The sequence below is a fragment of the Toxoplasma gondii genome, chromosome XI (genome assembly GCF_000006565.2).
Source record: "Toxoplasma gondii ME49 chromosome XI, whole genome shotgun sequence".
NCBI lineage: Eukaryota > Apicomplexa > Conoidasida > Eucoccidiorida > Sarcocystidae > Toxoplasma > Toxoplasma gondii.
Genome location: NC_031479.1, coordinates 2,655,745 through 2,677,463, shown reverse-complemented (window position 1 = coordinate 2,677,463; position 21,719 = coordinate 2,655,745). Strand labels below are relative to the sequence as shown.

Sequence of the window (21,719 nt, the reverse complement as noted above, 5' to 3'; positions counted from 1 at the left end):
TCTTCCTTGCTGTCTACAGATACCGGCCATTTCTGTCTGCTGGCCAAGCCACGAGTCCGAGCTTGCAGCGGGGGGGCCTTCCACAGGCCTTACAGCAGACAGGAACGAGTAGGCTTATATTCGAGGAACCGGGTGTGCCAGTGACTATCGGTTCGTTTCGAGAAAGCAGAGACATCTCTTTTGGCTTTATTTGCTTCGTAGACGTCTGACACGGTGCTTCTGCTCGTAGACCTCACTGTTTTGTCGTTCACATTGCTGTTCGGTCGATTTCAGCAACTTGGACGTTGGCAAAGTCCTCCCGTTCGCCGTCGGCTGTCATGGTGCAGCGCAGATCCAGGCAGGAGACGCCGTCGCGTATCATCGGGTCTTTCACCCGTGGCGCCGAGTTTCCAGATCCGGAAAAACTCCGGTCGTTTTCGGATCCTGAGAATCGACAGCTGGTGTGTTGTGGCTTGCCTGTTTGGAGAAAGGACCAGCGTTCAAACAGGGTGTGGCGGGGCAGTTTTTCTGTCTGTTTAACAGCAACCGGGGAAGAAAGCCGTTGCTTAGGTTGTCAACTCGCCTGCTTTTTTTTTCTGGGAGCGACCTCAGCCGGGATCAAGGTTGGAGAGCGATGAGTCTGCCAATGGGACAAGTCTTGAAACTTCTGTGCGAAAAACTCTTTTCCTTTGTGGTTACTCGGCATTCAATACGACATTTGGACTACTTCTCGGGGGTGCCCTACTCTCTTCTTCCTTTTCTTTCACCAGTCGGCGGCGATCTGAAGAGGCGTCGCAAACATGGGAGAACCTCTGCTCGTTTCCTACACTTTTTTTGACATTCTGCTTGTGGAGATGCGCCAGGCATAGATTACGGCAGTCTCCGTGCGTCTGTCTCGTCTTGCCCCTCTGCCTTCTTTAAGAATGAATCACGGCTCTGGCGGGGTGAGCTAAAGAGCCTGTCGAGCAAGTTAGTAAAATGCCGTTCATGTGAAGAACCTGATTGAAAAACACGCGACCGCGGGGATACATTGCATTTGTTTCGGAGCTGCTAGATCCTTCTGCTGTTCTGATGAATACGATTAACAACATAGGAGGCTGAACTTGACCCCTTTTAGCAGCCTTAAGCAGTCCACAGGGATGGTGGCGTGCAGCTGTCATACAGAACTGGAGTGTCTGTATCTCGTAGCTGAAGTCGTTTGCACTATCTTAGAAATCATAGCGCCAGCCATCGTAGAGAACTGGGTTGTCGCTACCTCACAATTGGAGCCCTGTATTGCATGCTTGGTACGACAATACCATATCTACTAGAGAACTTGGTTCTGTGTTTTTCGTGATTCATCTTGACAGGTGCTACTCGTTTTTGGGTTTCGTCTCCTAAAGGGATGCCAGCGGTGACGCTGCCAGCCAGGCACTGTCAGCAGGGCAACACCCGTCTGTCGTTTTCTTTCCCTGTTTCTCGCTCTGGATGATTCACGAGTTTCTGTGTTTCTTTCCTCTCCCTCTCTCTCATTCTTAGTTAGTTCACTTTCGCCGTTCACCTGTCTCACGCCACAGAAACATGTCCCCCATTTCTTCTCGACTTCTTGATTTTGAGTGAACCGAAGGAAGAACCGTCTGCTCACGTACGCTTTTCGTCTGTCTCTGCTTGCCCCGTAGTTTCTCCTCGCAATCTGCCTCGCCCGTGGAGTTAGTTTCCGTCCTATGTGGCGACAGACGCTGGTTTACCAGCCCCGCCTGGCCATCAAGCCTCAGCAGAAACCGACTCTTTGTATCCCTAGTCCCTCCGGCTTCTTTTGGTGGGGACAATGGCGATCCTCCGTCTTTCCTTCGTGTTCTCTCTCTCGTTGCTCATCGCTCTGTATTCGGTGTGGCAGCATATGCTGCATGCACGGGCGTCCAAGCCAGCCGTGTTGAGGAAGCTGCCTGGCGCGAGTGAGCTCCTCCGATCTCTTTCGGGTTCGAGTATCTCTGCGTGGAGGCGCGTCCGCGCTGTGTTTCACGAAACGCTCGTTTTGACAGATGTCGACGACACACTGTGGTCCTCGGGGGCCTGGCGGTTGGGGGGGAAGACTCTCGGGGGAGTTGACGAGGACCTCTCTAGGGGTCAAACGTACCCCGGTATAGGGGCTCTCTACTTCCTTCTTTCTGCAGGACCGCACGTGACAGCAGCTCCTGTCAACAAGTTCCTGCCGACTTGTCCGGTGCCCCTCGTCTCCCCGCTGTTCGAGACCTGCCAAGTGGGAGACGCGCGGAGGTCGCTGGCCGGAGCAACCGGCCGAGTCACAGACACTTGGGTGTTTGGAGGCGGGGAAAGAGCGAAGGAATTGCAGGACTCTCGGAGGAAGCCTGCAGAGAAGAGACCGCTGCTCCCGCCTCGCGTTGGGCTACTGACAGCCCGGGCGTCCAGTGCAGCCATGAGATCTTTCACGCGATCCCCGTCGTTCTACGCGGCCGTCACCGCCGCACTCATTCATGGAGCAAGACAGATCTACGGCCCCGGAGTCGACGACTGGGGACGCGTGCGTTTTGAGAATAACATGGAACTTCTTCGAGATGTGATTGGCGGCCAACACTCGCGAGGCCGGGGGAAAGTCAGTGGCTTCAAGGAGGCCCTCGAAAGGTTTCCTAAACAAACGCCAGTCTTTGTCGGAGACTCTGGCGAACGAGACGTCGAAGCGGCAGCGGGGATGGCTCTCTTTGCACAGGAGAAACTCGCAGCCGTCTTCGTCCATGTCGTCTTCAGTAATTGGGAAAATGAAAATCCGGATGAGATCGAGCAAGCAATCGCGGCTCCGAGAGCTACTCCTTTCAACCTCAGGTAAGGACAGGAAGAAGGACCGGATGCACTCCCGCTTCCGTGTCGGGGCACAATGCGATTCTCTCAGGATCAAGAAACGCACTCGCAAAAAGATCAGAGGCATCTCGTCAAACGTTATGTGGAGCTGCAGTCCGATGTCAGAGCATCTCTGGTGTACGACAACATGAGGTTCGTTGGCTCTATTTGTAAATGGGCGATGGTCATCAGGGACCGGAGGGGAGTGTAGGGCAGGGATTGAGGGGAGATGGCACCAGGTGTGACGCGGATGTCGGCTGTACATAAAGGGGGGGCGGCGACAAGTGCCTTGTGAGACCCAAAACTCCGTGAGATTCATTTATCAACGTTTTCTCCATGAAATGGTGACAACCACTGGCTTTTCCTAAAGCCGTTTCTGTCCGTTGGCTTCGCATCGAGGGGCTTCCGTCACATACCACAGACTGGTCGTCGGTAATCCATGTCACTGTGTCATCTGAGGAGTCTTGTGTTCCCTTAATGCAGTGCGAAGGAACACGAGTCCACCCGCTGAGTCGTTTGCTGTCGTAAGGAACAGACGCGTCATGAGGTTGACTGTATTTTGCGAACTAACAGCGGAAATTTTTTGTGCCGCTGGAAATGCATGTAAGACACTCGTATCTGTTCTTTGTGGTGTCAGATTCAACAATCGGCGGATTCCAGCCCTGCAGCTGGCATACGACGTCCAGGCGAACTTGCATCCCAGCGATCCGAAACCAGAAAGTTTCGCGGCGCTTTCAGACACACATTTATATTCTGCAGGCATGCGCGTGGCGAGTGTCATGAAGCCGCTCATGATTGCGTACGGCCACCAGAGCCGGCGGCAAAGGGCGAAGCCTACGGAGAGACACGACAGGAGGACGAACAAGGATGAGGAAGGCATTGGAGACATTGTGGCGCTTCCTATCTTTTTCCTCAAATTTCGGGATTTGACTGTGAAACGAAGTATGTCGGTTAGGCGGCAAACGACTTCAAACCCGTTCAGGAAGCTGTACTCCCACCTCTCCACGGGGTTGAAAAACAGTGTCTCCAAGGTGGTCGACCTATGGGCTGAGGAAGAACGTAAGCTCGGGAAATGCGATCGACGGAATCGCCGACAGGTTTGGACGTCAAGCGGCTCCTTTGCGCAGCTGCTCGGATGGGTTCCCTGATGTGAAAATAACGACTCACACGAGGCGCTTTCGTATCACATCTGCATGTAGCACCGTTCTCCGTGGAGCATGGCGATCACTTCATGGTCAATCGTGAGACCAGAGAGCGAACCTGCTTACGGAGAAAGATGGCTTCTGCTTGTCTTCTTGTAGATGCAAGCAGTTTCTTCCGAGATAAGAAAACACAAGATGCTGTCTGTGGGTTACGCAGTCCCGTTCTGTGGTCGGTTTTCCGGGGGAGAGAGGGCGGGGAGAAGCCTTGCTGGAAGGGCAGCAAAGGCGAGGCAAGCAGTCGCGAACGGCGAAGGAAAGTGATGAAGGGACAAACAACAAAATGACTTCCCGTACGCTGTAGACGCAATAACACCTTTGCCATCGTTCATGTCTCTCAGCGCAAAGGTGCATGTGAATTTCCGCGTCTTTCGGCCTTCAAACTGGAGTTTGTCTTGATTGCAGCGCTATCCAGTCGCCCTTCTTTGTTCATGTGTTCTGATCGCCACGAATGCTCCAAGATTGCCCTGTTTGTCTTTGGAATATTACTTCCTGGTGCCTTATTTATCTCCTGTTTCTACCATACCTGTTTGACCTGTGCGCGGCTTTTTCTGTCCTCAGAACTCCGCAGCTATACGGACCTTCGCACAGTTCCCGCTGACGAGTTAGGCGTCAGTAGCGATCCAGGCGTTCCGTTCATCCCGTACAGAACGGCATTGGGGGCTGGTATATCGGCGTTCATTCTCGAAATGATTACGTTCCAAGATTTAATCAACTTGGCGGTGTCTTCGATCCGAGACTTCCGGTCCCTAGGCCCGCCTCAGTCGTGCGCCCAGCAGCAGGGTTTGGAGGATTTGTATTTTGACCTGAGGTACATGCTGGAGGTCACCGGGGAGGCCTTGCAGTCGGTACATGTGGAGAATCGAGCGATTTTCGAAGACGGGGTCGCGGCGATGCGAACCTTTCACACCAAAGCTGTCGACGCATGCATCCCATCGGGTCCGGCCGAGCCCTGGACTGTGGGCGAAGAAATCGGCGCCTGTCTCGCGCTGTTCCGAACTCCGCGGGCAGCTGCGAGCCCCCCCAGGGACCCCACAGACAGCCTCCCAGAGGCGGCAGGCTTAGGCGACATCCCGCATGCGGTTCTGCCGCTTGCGCGAGTGGTGTGCACTTTCGTGGATCAACTGAAGCACTGGCGAAGCGCGGGTGCTGACGAGACTGAGGTATTGAGTTTGGAATTCTCAGTCGCGTTGAATGAAGCGGTGGACATGAGCAACAGACCGTTCGGCATCGGCGGACAGCCAGTGACGAGTCTAGCCAACCTCTCTGGAGACAGCACCTCCCGCGAAGTTCCAAGGCCCTCTGGAACTTTGCGTATGGAATCACTTCCCATGTCTCCGCTACGCGACGCGGACGTCGCGTCTGTGTTTCCTCGATCGCTGCGTTCTCGCCCAACGTCTGGCACCGTGAATCTTTCGTTGCCAATACCACCTGGCTCGCCGGGAAACTCTTCGTTTCCTCAGGTCTCCCTCACGGGTCAGCCTGGTGATGAGGCAGATGCAAGGCCATCTGGACGAGGCAACGAGTCCAACTTCGTTTCTTCGTCGGGATTCTCGCCGCTGTCCGCCACCTCTCCCGCCTCAGACCCCGCACCGATGTCCCCGGATCGGGCGCATCTCTATTGGACAAAAGAGGCAGAACGTCAAAACGTCGAACGCCGAAGTTCCGGAGCTATCGCGACATCAACTCAAGCCCCGGCTGCATCTCGGGATCTACCGGACTCACTGCAGATAGAAGGAACGGTAGATTCTCCTTCGTCGTTCCAGAGTCGAGGCGCCTCCGCAGATCGTCAGAGGCCTCAGGGTCGGATCGAGGACGGCGCCTTTGCTTCTCCGTTCTTGCCTGGCCTGTCGACTACGGCAGGGCCATCGGGACAGGGACGAACCTCGGTGGATCTCGTGCGAAGCGGAGCGCTTAGCTCGCGTCTTAACGCGGCCTCTGGGGCAGCTCTTGGCGATGTTATCAGCGCCGCGCCGAGCGACTGTCCATTCGGGGGGCTCAGGAAGTTGCTGGCTACAATGCGCCCAATCTGCGAGCACCAAAAGAAGCTTCTTGGAGATGCCTCGCCGTGTGCATTGATGTCACACCTTCTCTACGAAGAGGGTCTGATGCACATCTTCGCCACAGTCACGGCGTGGTACGAAGACGGCGCTCGCGAGCCTCTTTACATCACGAAAATGCACCTCACTCTGGATCCGGCGGAAGCCAAATTAGGTAGGATTCATTGAGGAGCGATGTGACGTTGCATTGGTTGTCTGAATCCTTGAGTGAGGCTACACGGTAGAGAGGAGGCGTGAGATCGCAGACATGAGCCTGGAACTTAAAGACACAGAGTTCAGCGTTGCACAACCGGCCGAGGGAGACTTGGGATGGCTCTGGGACGCGTGTCTGCATGTGCCTTGTGCTGTGGGAGGTGGTGGAAATGAATTAAAAAGGTCTGCTTCGTTATGCAGATGAGGACTTCAAGCACAATGCAAGCGTGTAATACAAAAAGGTTTTTGTGTCAGCTCAGCTAAGTCGTATAAAAGCATATCATTGACCACAAAACAATCATGTGGTGTGTTCAAAAAGTGCACTGAATTCGAGTATGACATAGACGTTTCTCCTGCAACAAGGTTTAGTTGGAAAGCTGCGAAAAAATTCTCTGTGCCTTCGGGATCTTTCTGGATGTCGGCGCCCGGCGTCGTGTCCTCTGTGACTTCTTCCCTCGGGCTTCGGCCACTTCAGAGGAGGCGGACGGAGGCAGAACTCATCTGTTAGGCACGGTGTGCGTTGTCTGCGGTTTGTTCTCAGAGACGCTGAGGAAGAGAGAAAGCGACAATTTCGCGCATTTGGGTATGGGCGTCTTGAAACGCGGCAGGGGGCACAGCACCTACGATATTGACCGGCTGCAGGCGAACCATCGCGAGTTCGCTCGGTCCTACCCTGGGTTCAAGAATCTTTCGTGCAACCCCTTCGAGGCGTGAGACTCTCACGCCTCTTGCAGGCCCGGATTTGCTTTTTTTATTTTTCTTTCAGGCATTTTATACAGAATTCAGGCTGTATCGTAAATGGCTAGGAGTGTGAAAATCCGTATAAAAGAGTCTCAAATTGGGGATGCGTAGCTCTTTGCAGGAAACGTGTGTGTGCGCGCCGACCGCGTTGGCTCGACGCCAGGGTCCAATCCCACGCACGGGGGACGCCGGAACACCTCGGTGACTCCTCGTTGTTGTGTCTGGTGCCCGTTCGCAAATCTGTCATTGTCGTCTTCGGAAATCTTCTGTAACCGTCACCCGTGGCGGCCGACGTCGCTCCGGGTGTTTCGTGGAGAAACGTCCACGTACGCGCGTCTCCGAGCCGCTGTCGCTCCCAGCTAGTCAGGTGCTTGCGTCTTAATGGAAAATTGTTGTTAACCCTCCTGTGGTTTTGTAACGAGGTGCACGTGCAACGCTGTGCATACGGCCAGGGAGGGTGCGCGATTGAGTTGCAGCGTCCTTTGCGCATGCAGAGCCAGCTATGGCTTGGAATCTGGAGCCTTTTTCGCGATGGCCGGCGGGACTCCTTGTTCGATCTCTCACGACGCCGCCATGTTCGTTTTGTAGGTCGTTGCATGCGCCTCCGCGACATATGGCGCGTAAAGACACAAAGCCGTCAGCCGCGTGTCCCAGAGACGAACTCTCCTCGTTCCTCTTTTTAAGATCTGAGCGATCGCCGTCGCCTTCGGTGGACCGGCGGCCTCAAGCCCATAGCGTGTGTGCGTCATGCTAAGGTGCTAAGTAGGGTATTGAGGACAGAAGGTTCATGATACCTGTAGGCCCCTAGAAACTCGCTTCCTCCCATAATGGGCTATCCGTGAGGAGGGCCGTGGCTATAGGAAGTTTTTAAGACTGCGAGCCGGAGGCAGAAAAGTCCACCCTAGAAAAAGAGGCTTCCTTTCTTTAGTGCAGAAGCCTACTCGGGACGCGAGGCAGAAACGCATACACTGCTGGCTGTTGTACGTTAGCTACGAAAACACCCCGAATCCTAAACGGTAATCTGCGGCCGCCGCAAGGTCGGATATTCAGAGCGGATCTTCGTCGTAGCAGCAGAGGCGCCAGCCCCTTGTAAGAGCTGATGCTGTCAAGCGGACCACATACAGTCAAAGCGGAATCCAATTCACATAGGACAGTTGGTATATATATATATATATATCAGTACGGCAGGTAGGCAGGCACGTCGAGTCGAGGGCCTGGCAATCCATGTGAAGCGCAGTATTTGGTGTGTCAGCACTATAATTAGACGCGTCCAGATCACCTTTGGAACACGCAGCAACACCGTAACAGAAGAGAGGCAGGGTTGCTCGGTTGCTCGATGCGAGCCTCTGGGGTCCCTCGTGGAAGAGTTACGATGAACCCGTGTTTCTGTTTTTCTTTTCAATCAGGAGAATGTCGCGGACATTGGAAGTTTTATCCTCGATAGCTAGTGCCACGGACACTTCGAGCTCGTCGTCCGTTCCACCATCAGAGTCTTGATAGGTCCTGTCCTCCATGCAAACGTCGGTCTGAGTGCTCCCTTCTGAGCTTGTTACACTCTCTGTTCCTTGCTGCCTTTCTTGGCATTCTTTCATCCCCTTCGCCGCCCGTCGCCGCTCTCTCTCTTCGCTCTCGGCCTTGCGTAGAAAGTGTAGAAAGGGCAGTGTGCCGCCGCCGAGACCAAAGTAGTACCTGGGAACAACAAGCAGCTTCCATTAAACGTGATGCCCTTTTTCACATTTGGGGACCTCCAATCGAGTAGACAGAGACGCCGGAACGGCAGAGGACGCAAGGGGACGTTTCGATCGAAGTCACCAAGACCCCGAGGCGACACTGGATGGGGAAGCCCAAGCACGAAACGCCGAGGAAGCAGAGCCACGCAGGATGGTTTTGAACGAAGGCGCATAGGGCAAAACACAAGAGCATCAGCGCTGTCTCTGCACCCGCGTACGCTCTCCGGAAACCGCTCGCGTACATAGTCTCGCTACGAAGACCATCACTGGAGGTCGAAGGCGAGGAACGAACGGCCAGAGAAATAGAGAGGCTTTTGGGTCATGGCAAGTGACTCTTTCCACGACACACCCAAATTCAAGTGGAAGCAAGAGGGCCGATAATCAACATATGTTCCGTAATGCGTTCGCCTTGATCTACTTGTGTGGGATGGGCATACACGAACTAGCCGTGAGACAACACACAGAGGGCCGCCCGACGTGAGGAGGCCCGCGAGCCATTGAGCAATCGGATGTGAATTGCATGCGTCTGCACCCCTGCAGAGACACTTTGCACCTTACCTTTTCCCCGCAACCACGGCCTTCCCTGATCCGCGCTTCAGTCGCGTCTTGAAGAGCTGCCGCAGGGTCTCGAACAGCTTTGGTCTGTATATACACTCCGAGGCGAGAATCCAGTCGAACTGCGCCTCGCTCCGATTCTGTCGGAAGCCGCCTTCTGGTGAAGGCGAGGGGGCGGAAGCCAGCGCACACGGGGAAGGAAACGCGTTTGAAGCTGAGGCGAGAGGATCTGCCTCAGAACATGAACAGCTGCACGAGCAACACAGCGAGGGGAAGGCCTCCCAGGACGCCGGAAGAAGCAGACAGTTTTCAGGAAGACGCAACGAAGAAACAGCTGGACACCCAGCTGAGACAGAGGGAGCATCCGCATGCCTGTCTGGCCCGCGTCGGCACAGCCGCATCTTGTGATGCTTCGCTGCATGCATCGTCTTCATGGATACCTCGTCTGCTGTCTCCATATTGAGCGCGACTGTCGGGGCGGTGACGCTTAAAAGGACTTCCTCATTTAAGTCTTGAAACACGACAGCGCCCGCTCCTCTCTGAATCATGAGCAGCCCCGCCAGTCCATGCCCACACCCTGCAAAAAAAACAAAGAAGAAATCAGAAATGCCGTTTCCAGTCATGTCTCAATGACGGGGCAACAGCTACAGCGCCGCCCTCCAATTGACGTGACGCGCCATAGATCCTTGATATGTACATGGTAGAATGAACAAAAGGATACATATCGGCATATACAGAGGACATGTGGAACATGTGTGGTGGGCTGCTGTGAGCTGCCTTGGCTGTGTCTGCGGTGAACTCCAATATACAGCTCGAGGTGCCATCAGTCGAGATGGTTTGCGGGGCAGTGGCGGCAGAAGGAGGTTCGAACGTCTCCACCAGTACCATGATTTGCACTCTCGCTTCTAAAGGCTGGCGAGGACCTTAGCCAGGTGCCGACGATTCAGCGTAGGGACACCGGAGGAAGTTTGAAGCGTCCTGAGCAGACAGATACTTTCGCCGTCGCGCGTACCTAGGTCAAGCACATGGGCGTCCTGCAAATCGGATCTTCTGAGTTTTAGAAGAAATCTGACGAGATCCCAAGTGCACTCCCAAAGAGCCAGGCCGCCTTCGTACTTCCCCTCAGTCACCTGTGGAGACGAGAGAAGAGACGCAGAAGGGAAAAGGAAAGACATTATTCGTCGCGCAGTTGTCCAAACGCAGGAGGTCGCTCACGACGGGAGACGCACTGCTCTTGCAGAGAGACACATAGTGAAGGCCAGAACACAGCATGCGATGGAGGCAGACGGAACATAGTCAATGGCAAGCACAGCGACTGTCCTTTCGTCGGATTGTGTCTCAGGGCGCAGTTGCAGCGACAGGAGCAAACATGGGGACAGCAGACAGTCCAGAGAACCAATGGCTTGCAGTTAAACGATTCGAGACGGGAAACACTGACGCTTGACAAGTCCTACCTGTTTAATCGAGCCTCCTGCGCCAGCGTCCAGAGAGGCGTCCGAACCATCTGAGGCTCCGACGCTGCCTCGAAATGTCTTGACTTTCCATCCAGCCTGAGAAGCTCCCTTCTCCCCTTCTTCTTCTAGGCTTCTCTTCCTGAAATCTAAAGCGGACGACCCTTCTGCTGGATTTGTTGACGAGCAGAAAGATGACGAAGCAGATGAAGAAGCAGATGATGATGATGCTGATGATGATGATGATGATGAAGAACGACAGATCCGCCGAACAGGTCCATCAGTCGGGACAATGTAAGTGACAACAGTCCCCGAACATGAGGCAGAGTCGAGAGGACAGGATGACGAGAGAGCGGTCATGGTAAGAGGGAGGCTGGAAGTCGAAAGAGAAGACAGAGACGAGGGAGGAGACAGAAACGACCAGGAAGGATGGCAGGGAGACAGAGGAAGGATACGAAAAGAAAAGAATGAGAACAAACAAGGAGACAAGAAAGATGGCTTCGTCGAGATTTGGAAGGAGAGACGGTAGGGTGGGAACAAGCGAAAAAGTGACTTCTCTTTCCTCTGAATGAGATGACGAAGATGGAGAGACTGAGGGCAGCGCGAGAGAGCCGCCCAGAGACGAAGAAGATGCGTTCGATGACGTTGCTGGCAACAACACAGAGAGTCGGAAAAACAGGGGAAGAGAGAGCGAACTGACTAGGTCAAGCCACGAGCGGCAATCGACACACCGTAATCGGAACAAGAAATCCGAAGCAAAGTGCATGAGAAACATACTTCTTCCTGCCTACGAGTTATCGCTGTTCTCTCTCACCGCGAGGGTACGGCGAAGAGACGATCTCTTTTCAGTGAGTTTTTGAATGCGCTCCAATCCGAGGTGAGAGGAGAAAAGAGGAAAGTGACTGAAACAGACGAGAAGAGACGGCAGACAGCATCTCGATGTTCTTGTCTCCTGTCGATATTGATGGAAATAACCGCATGCGGGCGCGACTACCGCGATTTGCATTCGCTCGGACGGCTTCTAGGCAGCGCTTCTTCTGTCTCCGCTTCTGAGAGAAAAGGAAAACGTATTTTTTTAAGTTTGTTAATTTTCTGGCGACTCATCGCGCCACTCCACAATATGGAGTTCTCGATGGAGTTCTCGACAGGCACGGTTCCAGGTTTTTCAGGTCGTGCTGCGTTTAACGCATTGCCCCATGCTTTTCATTGTTGTTGAAAGTGTTTCCCAACAACGGAGGCGTTCGACCAAGTTGCGCACCCAGGAGCATCAATTTTCTTTTGGCGTCAGTCTCCTTTTCCTCCCCTGCTTACCTTCACCTTTTAAGCGCCTTTTTTCTCGTCCTGTTGACTCGTTTCCTATCGCAAAGGCAAACGCCCTCGTGAATCGCCATGGCAAAGAGAGAATAATCTCGTTATCTCTACGACAGTCTCTTCAGCTTTTTTCTTCTCTGTCTTCGTGTCTCCTATTGATTCGCTACCGCCCCTCCAGTGAACCACCCTGCTGCTTTTCGTGTTTCCTTCCTCTGCTCTTCGTCTTAGCCAGTCTCCCTTTCTCCTGCTTGGGCCGTTTCTCTCGTCCACCTCTCTGTCTGTCACCGTCTGTCTCTCTCGCTCTCGCTGTGCTGCTTGACCTCTCCCTTACCCTGTTGATTTCTCGGACTTCCCCTCCTGACTTCCCCTCCTCGTCTGCCCTACCCGTCTGCCCTCCCGGTGTTTGTCTCTCTGTCTCCTTTTTCCGCTTTCTGATGGCTCCGACGCCTGCGGGGGCCTCCTCAGGTCCATCTTCCCCTGCAGTGTTTTTGCCCGGAGACATGTTGCTTCGGATTGTCCCCTCGGCTTCTCCGTCAGAGTCGAGGCGCGCTATCGAGCGATTGTCTCAAGTAGAAGAACAATTTGATTTCTCTTCTCCTGTCGCTGCAGCGGCACGCTGCGCGTCTGCAGGGTCTCGAGAACTCACAGCCTCTGCTCCCTGTGCCTTTGTCGAGAGCTCGCCTCTCTATCCGTATTCTCCGTCATATATTCGGGGAAGCCAGAAACGCTACGAGCCTGTAGAAGGCGACGTCGTTGTGGGCATCGTCTCCGGAAAGAAAAATGAGGCCTACACGGTGCGCGAGAGAAAGGAAGGAAAGCATGTTCCAAAGAGACGCATCCCAGCGGGAGTTAAATAACTGTAACGTCATAGAGTTCTCGGGTGCTGCGCAGGGGCAAGCACAAGAGGACGAAGGAATTGGGGCATGCACCAGTTTGAAATCACAATCTGCTGCTTCTTCTCTAGCTACACGTTGAACATTAACTCAGGCACAATAATGGTTCAAGGATGCGGGACATTCAGCCTGGAAGCTAGCGAGAAAACCCATCATCTTAGATGCACAAATGGACATCACACTTACACAAACCGTGTGCGGCTTCTACCTTCTTGACACCTGATTTTTTTATGTTCCAAGGAGTCTTTCTTTGACACCGTTGTTCTTCGTCTCTGGGATTTCGATGGGGCCACAGAGAGACAAACAGAAAACGCACAGGGTCTCCCATCTCGTTGTTCAGGGATTTAGTGCTAGAGGAAAGTATTCTTTTCGAAGTCGTGTACGACGAATGAGTAGACTTCTGTAGTCTCCCTTTGTCAGGCGTCCTTTTACGCGTTTCCTTTGCTTGGCGCCGCTGGCGAATGGTCTTCGCGTTCCATGTTTCTCACTTTTACGCGTGAAAGCTGGTGTCGGTTGGCCCGCGGGGTTGTATCTTTTTTCTCGATCTCTCCTGCGTCGTTTCTTTCTCGTTTTAGTCTTCGTTTTCTCTCTCTCACTTTCGCTGTCACCTCCGTCTCCAGTGTGTTTCTTTCTCTCCCTGTCTCAACAGTAGTTTCTGTCCAACGGGGTTGTCTCCGGCGCATCATGCTTCTCATGGTACTTCTCCTTCCTGTTCTGGAGGATGTTTTGTCTCCTTACTCGAGCCTTGCTCGCCTATTAAGGCTCTTCACCTCAAATTTGTTGTTCGAGTAATCCTTTAGCCAGTCTCACAGATTCGATGTGTACCGGCTTCGTTCTTGTGATTCATCTGGCTCCGCCTGACGATCTCTTTTCTTCTTCTCCCATTTTTTCCCCGTCGCTTCTCTCTTCGCTCGTCCTTCTCTCTTCGTCGCGCGTCTCTGACGCCTTCCGCTCTGTGTTGTTTCTGCATTTCTGCGTTTCTTCTCTCTTCCTACAAAACGCCTGACGCTCTGAGTTGCATCCGCTTCCGAGACGCCTCTCACGGCTGCTTTCCTTTGTGACAACGCACCTGTTGTTTCTTTTAGGTGAACATTCGCGCTCGCGGCGACGGGTCGCTGCCTCTGGTGTCGAGCTTCGAGGGAGCTACACGTCGGCACAAACCGGAGCTGCGTCGCGGAAGTTTGATTCTCTGTCGAGTAGAGAGAGCGTCGCCTGAGCTGGGCGCTGAGCTCACTTGCATAGACCCCAACTGCAAGAAATCGTGGACTTCTCAAGAAAAGCTCCTTGGCGAACTTGAGGGTGGCTTCGTTCTCGATGTTCCCGCGCCTCTCGCCATCAGGTTCGAACACTCTGAAGGAAACGAACGCTGCACCTGCAGGGCCGATGTCCGCCTGTGTATCTACCACGAATCTGCCCGTCGACCTATCTCTTCGCCTCTCTGCCGATCTGCCTATCTGTATGTCTAGCGGTCTACCTGTCTACCTCTGTTCTTGATCACCACATCTGTGTCGTCCTCTCTGCTGTTGCATCTGTTTATCTGTCCGTCGGTCTCTCTATTCTAATGTATACTTATGTGCAGATGCGTGTGACCTTCTCTTTGCGTATGTGTGAACCTGTGTTCCCCGAACTCAGCCTCTCTTCGCCTCATTGTTTTCTGCTCGAGAGTCTCGGGGAGAGACTTGCATTCGAAATCGCTTCGGGAGCGAACGGCCGCGTGTGGATTCGCGCCAAGGATGCCGGCGACGCGATTCTCATTGGTAACATTTTAGTTGCATGCTACGGCAAGGAGAGACACGTGATGCAGGCGATCATCAACACTCTCGTGTCTAAACGGCAAGAATCGTAGCGAGCGAAAACGCATGCAGATGCGATCTCAAGAAATGTGAAGTGCAGGGTGAAAAAGAGCAAGAGGTACGAGCAACAGCTGGACGCGGCCGATTCAGGGATCTTCGACAGCGGTAGAGGATGTTTTTCAAGAGGGGCAAACTGCTTCTCTGTGAAGACTCGTTCGATTTACATGAACGGAGTTACGTTTTTTTTTATTCTCTTCTGTCCAACGGTCTGTGGCAAGTTAACATTAAGACGCATCCAGTGTAAAGATTGAACGCGATGCAACTTAACCTTCTATGTTGTGAAGAGATGTTGAAACGTCTGCCTCATATCGGATGACCCAGCGCAGATAAAGAGGGCAGGGTGGTGAGGAAGCGAACCGGGGGGAGGGAGGTGAAAAGCGGAAATCGAAAGAACGCTTGAGGGCTTTACACACACTGTGGGGGTGCGGCCTCACCTGGAGAGGCTCTGATGGGCAGTGGAGGAAAGCAGTCTCTCGTCGTCATTGCGTTTGAAGAGAGACGGCGGGGGGACGCGTCTCCCTTGAGGTTGCATACGTTCCTGGAAAAGTGATACGTCGGCGATGGAGGAATGTTGTGACGGTCTGTTGAGTGTTGGCAGAGATTCTAGCTGCCAGCTGGCGAGAACTCGGATCTACAAAGCAGGCGGGCACGCTCTCGGGGAATACACTGCGTTAGTGAGGGATGTTTATACAAACATAAAATGCCCCGTTTCCCACCTGTAACAGGGATTCTCGCTTTTCAGTTCTTTTCGGGGCAATCGCGCATGCTGCGCTGCACTGCGGGTGGAATTCGTGAATTGTGTGCATCGTCTCATGTGCGGACAGACGGACCGTCTTCTTTCATCGCAGCTTCGTTCGCGTGTCTCACCAAACCCAGAACTTATTTGATGCCCTTTGAACTGTCTCGTCGCCGTAAACCGAACTTGCGGTTACAAGACGTCAGGAGAACGCAGACGTTCAAGCCTTTTCCGTGTCGTTTAGACGAGCAGACTTCTTGGCTTCAGTTTCAGACAGCAGGTGTGCGAGGCTTGGGTTTACCGTAGAAACCCAGTTACAAGAAGAAATGTCAAACGGAATGCGAAAAACGACTTTGGGGTGTATCTGGGACTCCTGAAATACTAGGTGCTTTTTTTCAGAGTGTTCGCCGGGGAGACAACTCGAGTCCTCTACAGTTTAACCACTGCTGCCGCGACTGTATATTAATTACGTCGTTATAGTTGCACTGTCGACCCTGCTCCTGGAACAGATTTCGTCGGAGGCCAGAGTTTTCAGGGAATGCCAAAGCAACAAAAGAGCCAGGAAGCATCTTTCCCAGACAGAAGAGAAAAGCCGAACGAAGTCGCGGTGGAAAGGACCGCGAGAAGGCAAGAAGAAAGGCAAAACGCCCATCTCACAACGCACCACCTCACAGTGGAGACCCGTGCGCGCGGGAGAGACCAAACTCTCTTTCCTGAGCTTCTTCCTTCGCCACACGACGCCTGCATGCAATCCGAGATGAACACAAAAACGAACCCTGTGCAAAAGAGGTCAAACAGCCGAAATGTCATCCTGGAGGAACTCCACGTGGTTTGCTGCATCACCCTACGAACTACAGTCTACTTCTCACTGGCTATGTCACACAAGGACATGAGGGGGAGTCCCCTAGCCTACGGCGTTGAGGTGAGCCGACATCCGCGTCGGTCATTCTGGCCTCAACGCCACCCCGACGTCCCCCATGCATGCAATGGCTAGACGGGAGTCTAGAACTTGTTACGAAACTCAAAAACCGCCGGTCAGATGTCATGGAATGTACGCAACACCTGCCTACACAGTCGTGAGAGAAGACGGCCCCCAGATGGTCTTGGTTCACACAGTCCTGAGGCAGATTTAGAAACATGTGCAGAAGGCAAGAGGAACAGAGAGGTCGAGAAATGAATGTCAACGTGGCGAAGAAAAGCCTCTTCGGGACTAAGTCCTCCTGTACTTACCTATAGAGGTAGGGAATTCGCACTATGCGTTTCTTGTAGCCCATGTCAATCCAGAACGGATGTCGACGGCTTTGCAGGCGATGGGTGTGGCGAGAATAAAGGATTTCTGCAAGCGGAAGGTCGCGGACAAGTGCAGCCTTCTCGTCGACGAAAGGAAACGCATTAACAGCCTCTGCAGGGACACTGCCCTTCCCGCCTCGCGAGTCGGGCTTGACTCTCCATGAATCCGCCTCACAGACGAGGTTGTACAGCCGCTTTATTCTGAGAAGAGGCGAAGGAAGCAGAGAGAGAAACAAACGAGAATGAGTATCCGGGACGGCAACGTAAAACCCCAGGCACGAAACGCGAGACCGCAGTTGTCCTGGGTGCTCACTTCTGGCTCCCATAATTGTCCTGGGTGGCAAACGCCAACCTCGTATTGGTCATCAATCGTTAATCCTAGCCGTAACTGTCAATGGTCGTAACCTTTCAACCTTCGTTCTCAACGATAGTAAACCGTGAACCACGAATGTCTTGAGAATTCCAAGCACACTGAGGATGCGGAACCCCGAGGGACGAACAGGGCTGATGCGCAGACCGAGGAGTCGCGGCTCCTTTCCATGAAACGCAGGAGCTTGCACACGGAGACTGTCTGCCGTCAGACACAGTTACCCAGCGTCTGGGACCCGAGCAAAGCCTGAAGAGAGAGGAGACCCTGAGAGGACCCCAGCGCCGGAATGCGGATCCAGACAGACGGCAACTGCGCAGTCTGCGCCCCCACTGTGTTCCGCGAAATGTGTCAAGAAGCCGCTAGTCGAAGTCTGGAAGTCTCGTCACGATTTCTGCCGCTTCTGAACGAAGCCGGCGTTTGCACAGCCCAGGACTCAAGCTCTGCCCTTTCTCCCGTACCCTCTCTGCTTTGAGACCAGAAACGCTTTTTCCCTCCACGTCTGTTGCTGGGCACCACTCTTTGTCGAAAGTCGAAGCTGCAACATTCTCTCGGGTGCATGTTCTGTGAACTCAAACGACAATGGACACTGCCCATGCTGCAGGGATATAACCGGTGTGTATGAAAAGAGAGTCTTTTGATTGCAGTTCGGGTAGTGGTTTCCTTTACAGAAAAGATTCACAAGCAAATCAAGCCGGTGGTCACTCCCCGGTTAGGAGCCTTGGCAGACATTCTTGTTTGGAGTGTGCAGTCATTGTGAAGATCGATAAACCGACAGACCACGACGTATTTGATTTTGCACCTGTCTCCCCCTCTCTCGTCCATGTTGCCGAGTCTCGTCTGCTTCTCGCCTTCGCTAGGACATCGCTTTGCTCTTCGCCTACCGGCTGCGCTCTGACAGCGGAGTTCCAAAGGGATCGAAGACATCGGGAGAGAATCCTTGATCGGAGAGAGTCGACGCAAACGAGAGAGCCTTGCGTCGAACTTTCTCTCCCGCTTCACCCATGACATGGCGCGCGATCTGCACGAGGTGCCGAGGCAGGTGAGTCGTCGAAGGGGCAGCCTAGAAACACAGAAGCGCGATTCGCACATCTTCACGGAATCTGGATCCCCCATCCCAGTTCCATTCCAGTTCCATTCCAGTTTCACTGAGCATTTCATGGCCACAACGCCACGGCCTTTCGCTCAAATGTCCTTGAACGCATGTGGGGAAAACTGGAAGAAAAAAACGCAAGCAACTCGGTAGGCAGGCTGCGAAAAGGCCCCGATCTTCGTGGCACAGATGACACTGGGATAACGAAGTACACATCGATAAACAGCTGAGCACTGGCTCTCCCTCAAAATCTCTGTCTTCACGGTGTCAGAAAGCTACACACCATCCCAAACGGCCATCCCGATGCTCTCTCTCTCTCCTTAGACGCTGAAGGCCAGGAAATGCGCAAGATGCTTCTTAAGTCTGTCTAGACGCAGGAGAGAGAGACTGGAAACGGTCTGTGCCTCACAGGCTTCGCCAGCGGCAGCCGCACATCCGGTCTCCCGATGCCACTGCAGTTTCGCCCGGCTCCTCCAGGATCTAGTTGATTGAGAATGTACTGAGTAATCTCGGGACCGGCTGTACAGCGAGCTGCAGGGACGAGATACCTCGCCTCGTTCACTGCGTAGAGCTTGACGTGGTGAGGAAGGCCTGCAAGTGTCGCATCGAATAAGGGGAAGCGGCGAAACGAGAAGACGGGGATTGGCATGAACGTGTAAAGGAAAACGAGAGCAGCGAAAGCGAGAAACGCATCTAGACATCCAAGAGCCTTTCTGTCGGTCTTCTTTTTGACTCGCCGTCGCAGTTGATTCAACACTTTCGTATTTCTCGTTCCGCATCTTCCGCTGAACACAGTGGTCCATCCTACAGAGTCTTTCGCCTGCCTCAAGCATCCTCTCGTGCGTGGTCTGTCTCTGTGCTTCTCGCGTCTCTTGTTCTCTATCGCTCTTCTGCCTCATGTCTGTCTCTCCACGGAGGTTTGCTGTCAACTCTGGTGTGTATAGTCGACGAGTTTCCTTTGCTCGCCTCACATGCTTCCCTCCTTGTCTGTTCTCCTCTCCCAGTCGCCATCGCGCCACCGTGGATGCAAGCACAGGTTCGTCCTCACACATGTCGAGCTTGCCGAGGCTTTCAAAAGTATGGCGGTTGTCCGCGTACATTGAAACAACAGCATTTTCACAGAGGCTGTACAAGAACTAGGGTACTCTCTTTCTGGGAGTTCCCTTCCTTTCCCCTGGCCCTGTCTGAGCCTCTTCGGTGATTTCCGCTCTCGAGTGCTGTCCAGCGGATTCTTCGCGTCACCGTTCCTGGAGCGGAGTGCATGCAAAAAACAGCCTTTTCGTTCGTTCTTCGCTGTCGCTGACCTACAAGACATTGCTTGGGCTTCGCAGGTGTCCTCGCCTAGACCGGTCGAGGTGTAAAACTCCTGCTTCACCTACCGTATAGAGGCCAGGCTTTGAAGGCGTCGTTCTCCCATCTCCGTGTGCTGCCGTCAGGCAGAGCAGATGGATTAAAATTTGCCGTTCTCGTTCCCCAGCGAGGTGTGAAAATGTGATCTCTCCGATGCTGGTAGAGTCCCCGTTTCAGGTAGGGCCGATTCATGCCCCAGGTCAGGCCGGAGACGGGGAAGACTCCCCCTCTGTGGCTGCCTCTTGGCATCGTGTGAACGGATGCGAGGGGGTGCACAGTCGAAACAAGAATATCCGGCTTGCAGTGGCCGCTTCTGCACAGAAGCGTTCCAGATCGTCCGATTTCAGGGGAGATGACTCAGCAGACTTGGGGAGGAAGCATCGTCACGGAAAGCGCCACAGCACGGAGTGCCTGAAGCCTTGAAGATGACTTCACCCTGGAGTCAACTCGGAGGGTGCACGCCTCACCGCGAGGAAGCGACGCAGCAACTCATCTGGTCCAGCGAACAGTCTCTGCCCTTCTCAGAAGAATTCTCTTCTCAGGGAACGACTCATTAAAAAGAGAGGGAGAACGCGAAAGAAGGGGAAGCCGTCCATCCTTTGTCTTCGTCCAGTGCGCTGCAGCTCGGAGAAGCCACTCTCGCAGACGAGGTGGAGAGCGGCAACGACAACAGTCGAGCGAACTCACCTCCAAACACTTTCCCTCAGTGAGAAAGAATGGAGAAAGAAGAGCAGAGTTTGTGGGGGCTCCGCGTTCCGGTAAAGAAAAGGTAGTCTCGATGTCCTCAGGTCCCAGCGACTGGGGCATGCAGCCAGAAAATTCAATCGAAAAGATTCAGCTCGCTGCAGGCCTTCGAGGCCGCCTTTAGAAGGACCCTTGTGTCGTCAACGGGGGACAGTTGTTTTTTCTGTGTTTATGAGGCTGGGTCTCTTCGCCCTTGAGATGGATAGTCACCGGAGTATTTCGTGGTGTTGGCGCGTAGACGCCACAAAGGAAACTGACGCATGCAAGGCGTTTGGGTCGCCCTGCTGGCTCTCGTGAATTGGGGGATGAAAAGAGGGATGCCTATTGTCTTGTACACTACCACATCTAGTTCCCATTGGCTTCTTGTGTAATTCAGAGAAACCTCACACATTGCAGCTTAAAGTTCGTAAGTGTAGCTCCTCCTTTATGAGCACGTTGCCCCCAACTTTTCTGTGTTGACGACGAACGGCTAGATGAGTCGCAATAGCCTATGTATTCAAAATAGTTACCGTTGCCCTAGAGCTTAGACCTGCATCAGAAACATCTTATGCGTTTTTGGCGGTCGACAAAGTTAGAGACGAGACAGCAGAATGAATGGTAAGCCGTGGCCGAGTTCTTTTCTTTTGAGATGTTTCCTTACGACTCGTGCGTGGGTATTCAGAGGCACCTCAACGCAATATGGCTCTCACAAGTAAAGCGTGGCACTCTTTTGCTTTTTTGCGGGGTTCTTAAGCAGCGACTCAGAGATGTCTGTTTTTTCATGCATTGCTTTACGAAGTTCTTCGTTTAAAGTCGACAGGCCACACTAGACACTTTAAGAGTGAACGAAACGGGATAGATGGCGGAAAAAATGTCGAGGAACCCGGCGATGCGGTCTCTGTGAAACTAATTGCCGTACATTTACCGCAGAGGTGACACAAAACAACTACTTAAGAAATCTTCCCTCTTACTTCCCTTCCCGTTTTCTTCATTCTACTATAGGACAAGGGTCCTCAGTACTTCCATCGAGACCACAGGACGCCAGCGAGTTTGCTTCATACGGCTTCTGGGAACTGAGAGCGCTGAATCTTTCGCTTGTTTGGCTCGTGCCTAGTGTGCCTTCCGAAGGGAGGAAACTGATGCGTTCATGACTCTTATGTGCGACGCTTCGTCAAGTCTTGCCTGACGTTCGTCGCTTCTGTGAGCTGTTACCAGCGGAACGAAAGCGAACAGAAGATTAGATTCTCTACTTTCTGTATGTAAGTAGGTGGATTTAAAATATGGTACATTGACTCGCGTGCGTGGATATACAGGCTTTGCTGATTGATTTCACACTCACCAGTCAGCGTCTCACAGTGTTT

General features: G+C 53.3%; 4 protein-coding genes across 4 annotated transcripts; 2 read left to right on the top strand and 2 right to left on the bottom strand.

The window, feature by feature from the left end:
- The first annotated feature begins 191 nt into the window (after positions 1–191).
- Positions 192–7,889, top strand: TGME49_312420 (hypothetical protein). Its single transcript, XM_002364423.2, has 4 exons — positions 192–2,799; positions 3,452–3,873; positions 4,575–6,227; positions 6,807–7,889. The coding sequence occupies exons 1-4, from the start codon at positions 1,787–1,789 to the stop codon at positions 6,977–6,979; spliced, it is 3,261 nt and encodes a 1,086-aa protein (XP_002364464.2). The 5' UTR covers positions 192–1,786; the 3' UTR covers positions 6,980–7,889.
- Positions 7,890–8,115: 226 nt separating this feature from the next.
- On the bottom strand, positions 8,116–11,767 carry TGME49_312410 (hypothetical protein). The gene is made up of 4 exons (XM_002364422.2): positions 10,746–11,767; positions 10,304–10,421; positions 9,295–9,868; positions 8,116–8,695 (listed from the first exon to the last, which is right to left on the bottom strand). Exons 1-4 carry the CDS (start codon positions 11,100–11,102, stop codon positions 8,374–8,376), a joined length of 1,371 nt encoding a protein of 456 aa, XP_002364463.1. The 5' UTR covers positions 11,103–11,767; the 3' UTR covers positions 8,116–8,373.
- Positions 11,768–11,817: 50 nt separating this feature from the next.
- Positions 11,818–15,816, top strand: TGME49_312400 (exosomal 3'-5' exoribonuclease complex subunit, putative). The gene is made up of 3 exons (XM_002364421.2): positions 11,818–12,847; positions 14,032–14,285; positions 14,579–15,816. Exons 1-3 carry the CDS (start codon positions 11,939–11,941, stop codon positions 14,790–14,792), a joined length of 1,377 nt encoding a protein of 458 aa, XP_002364462.2. The 5' UTR covers positions 11,818–11,938; the 3' UTR covers positions 14,793–15,816.
- A 95-nt stretch (positions 15,817–15,911) lies between these two features.
- On the bottom strand, positions 15,912–20,392 carry TGME49_312390 (hypothetical protein). The gene is made up of 5 exons (XM_002364420.2): positions 19,665–20,392; positions 18,695–18,876; positions 18,077–18,255; positions 16,766–17,026; positions 15,912–16,276 (listed from the first exon to the last, which is right to left on the bottom strand). Exons 1-5 carry the CDS (start codon positions 19,882–19,884, stop codon positions 16,204–16,206), a joined length of 915 nt encoding a protein of 304 aa, XP_002364461.1. The 5' UTR covers positions 19,885–20,392; the 3' UTR covers positions 15,912–16,203.
- Between the last annotated feature and the right edge of the window lie 1,327 nt (positions 20,393–21,719).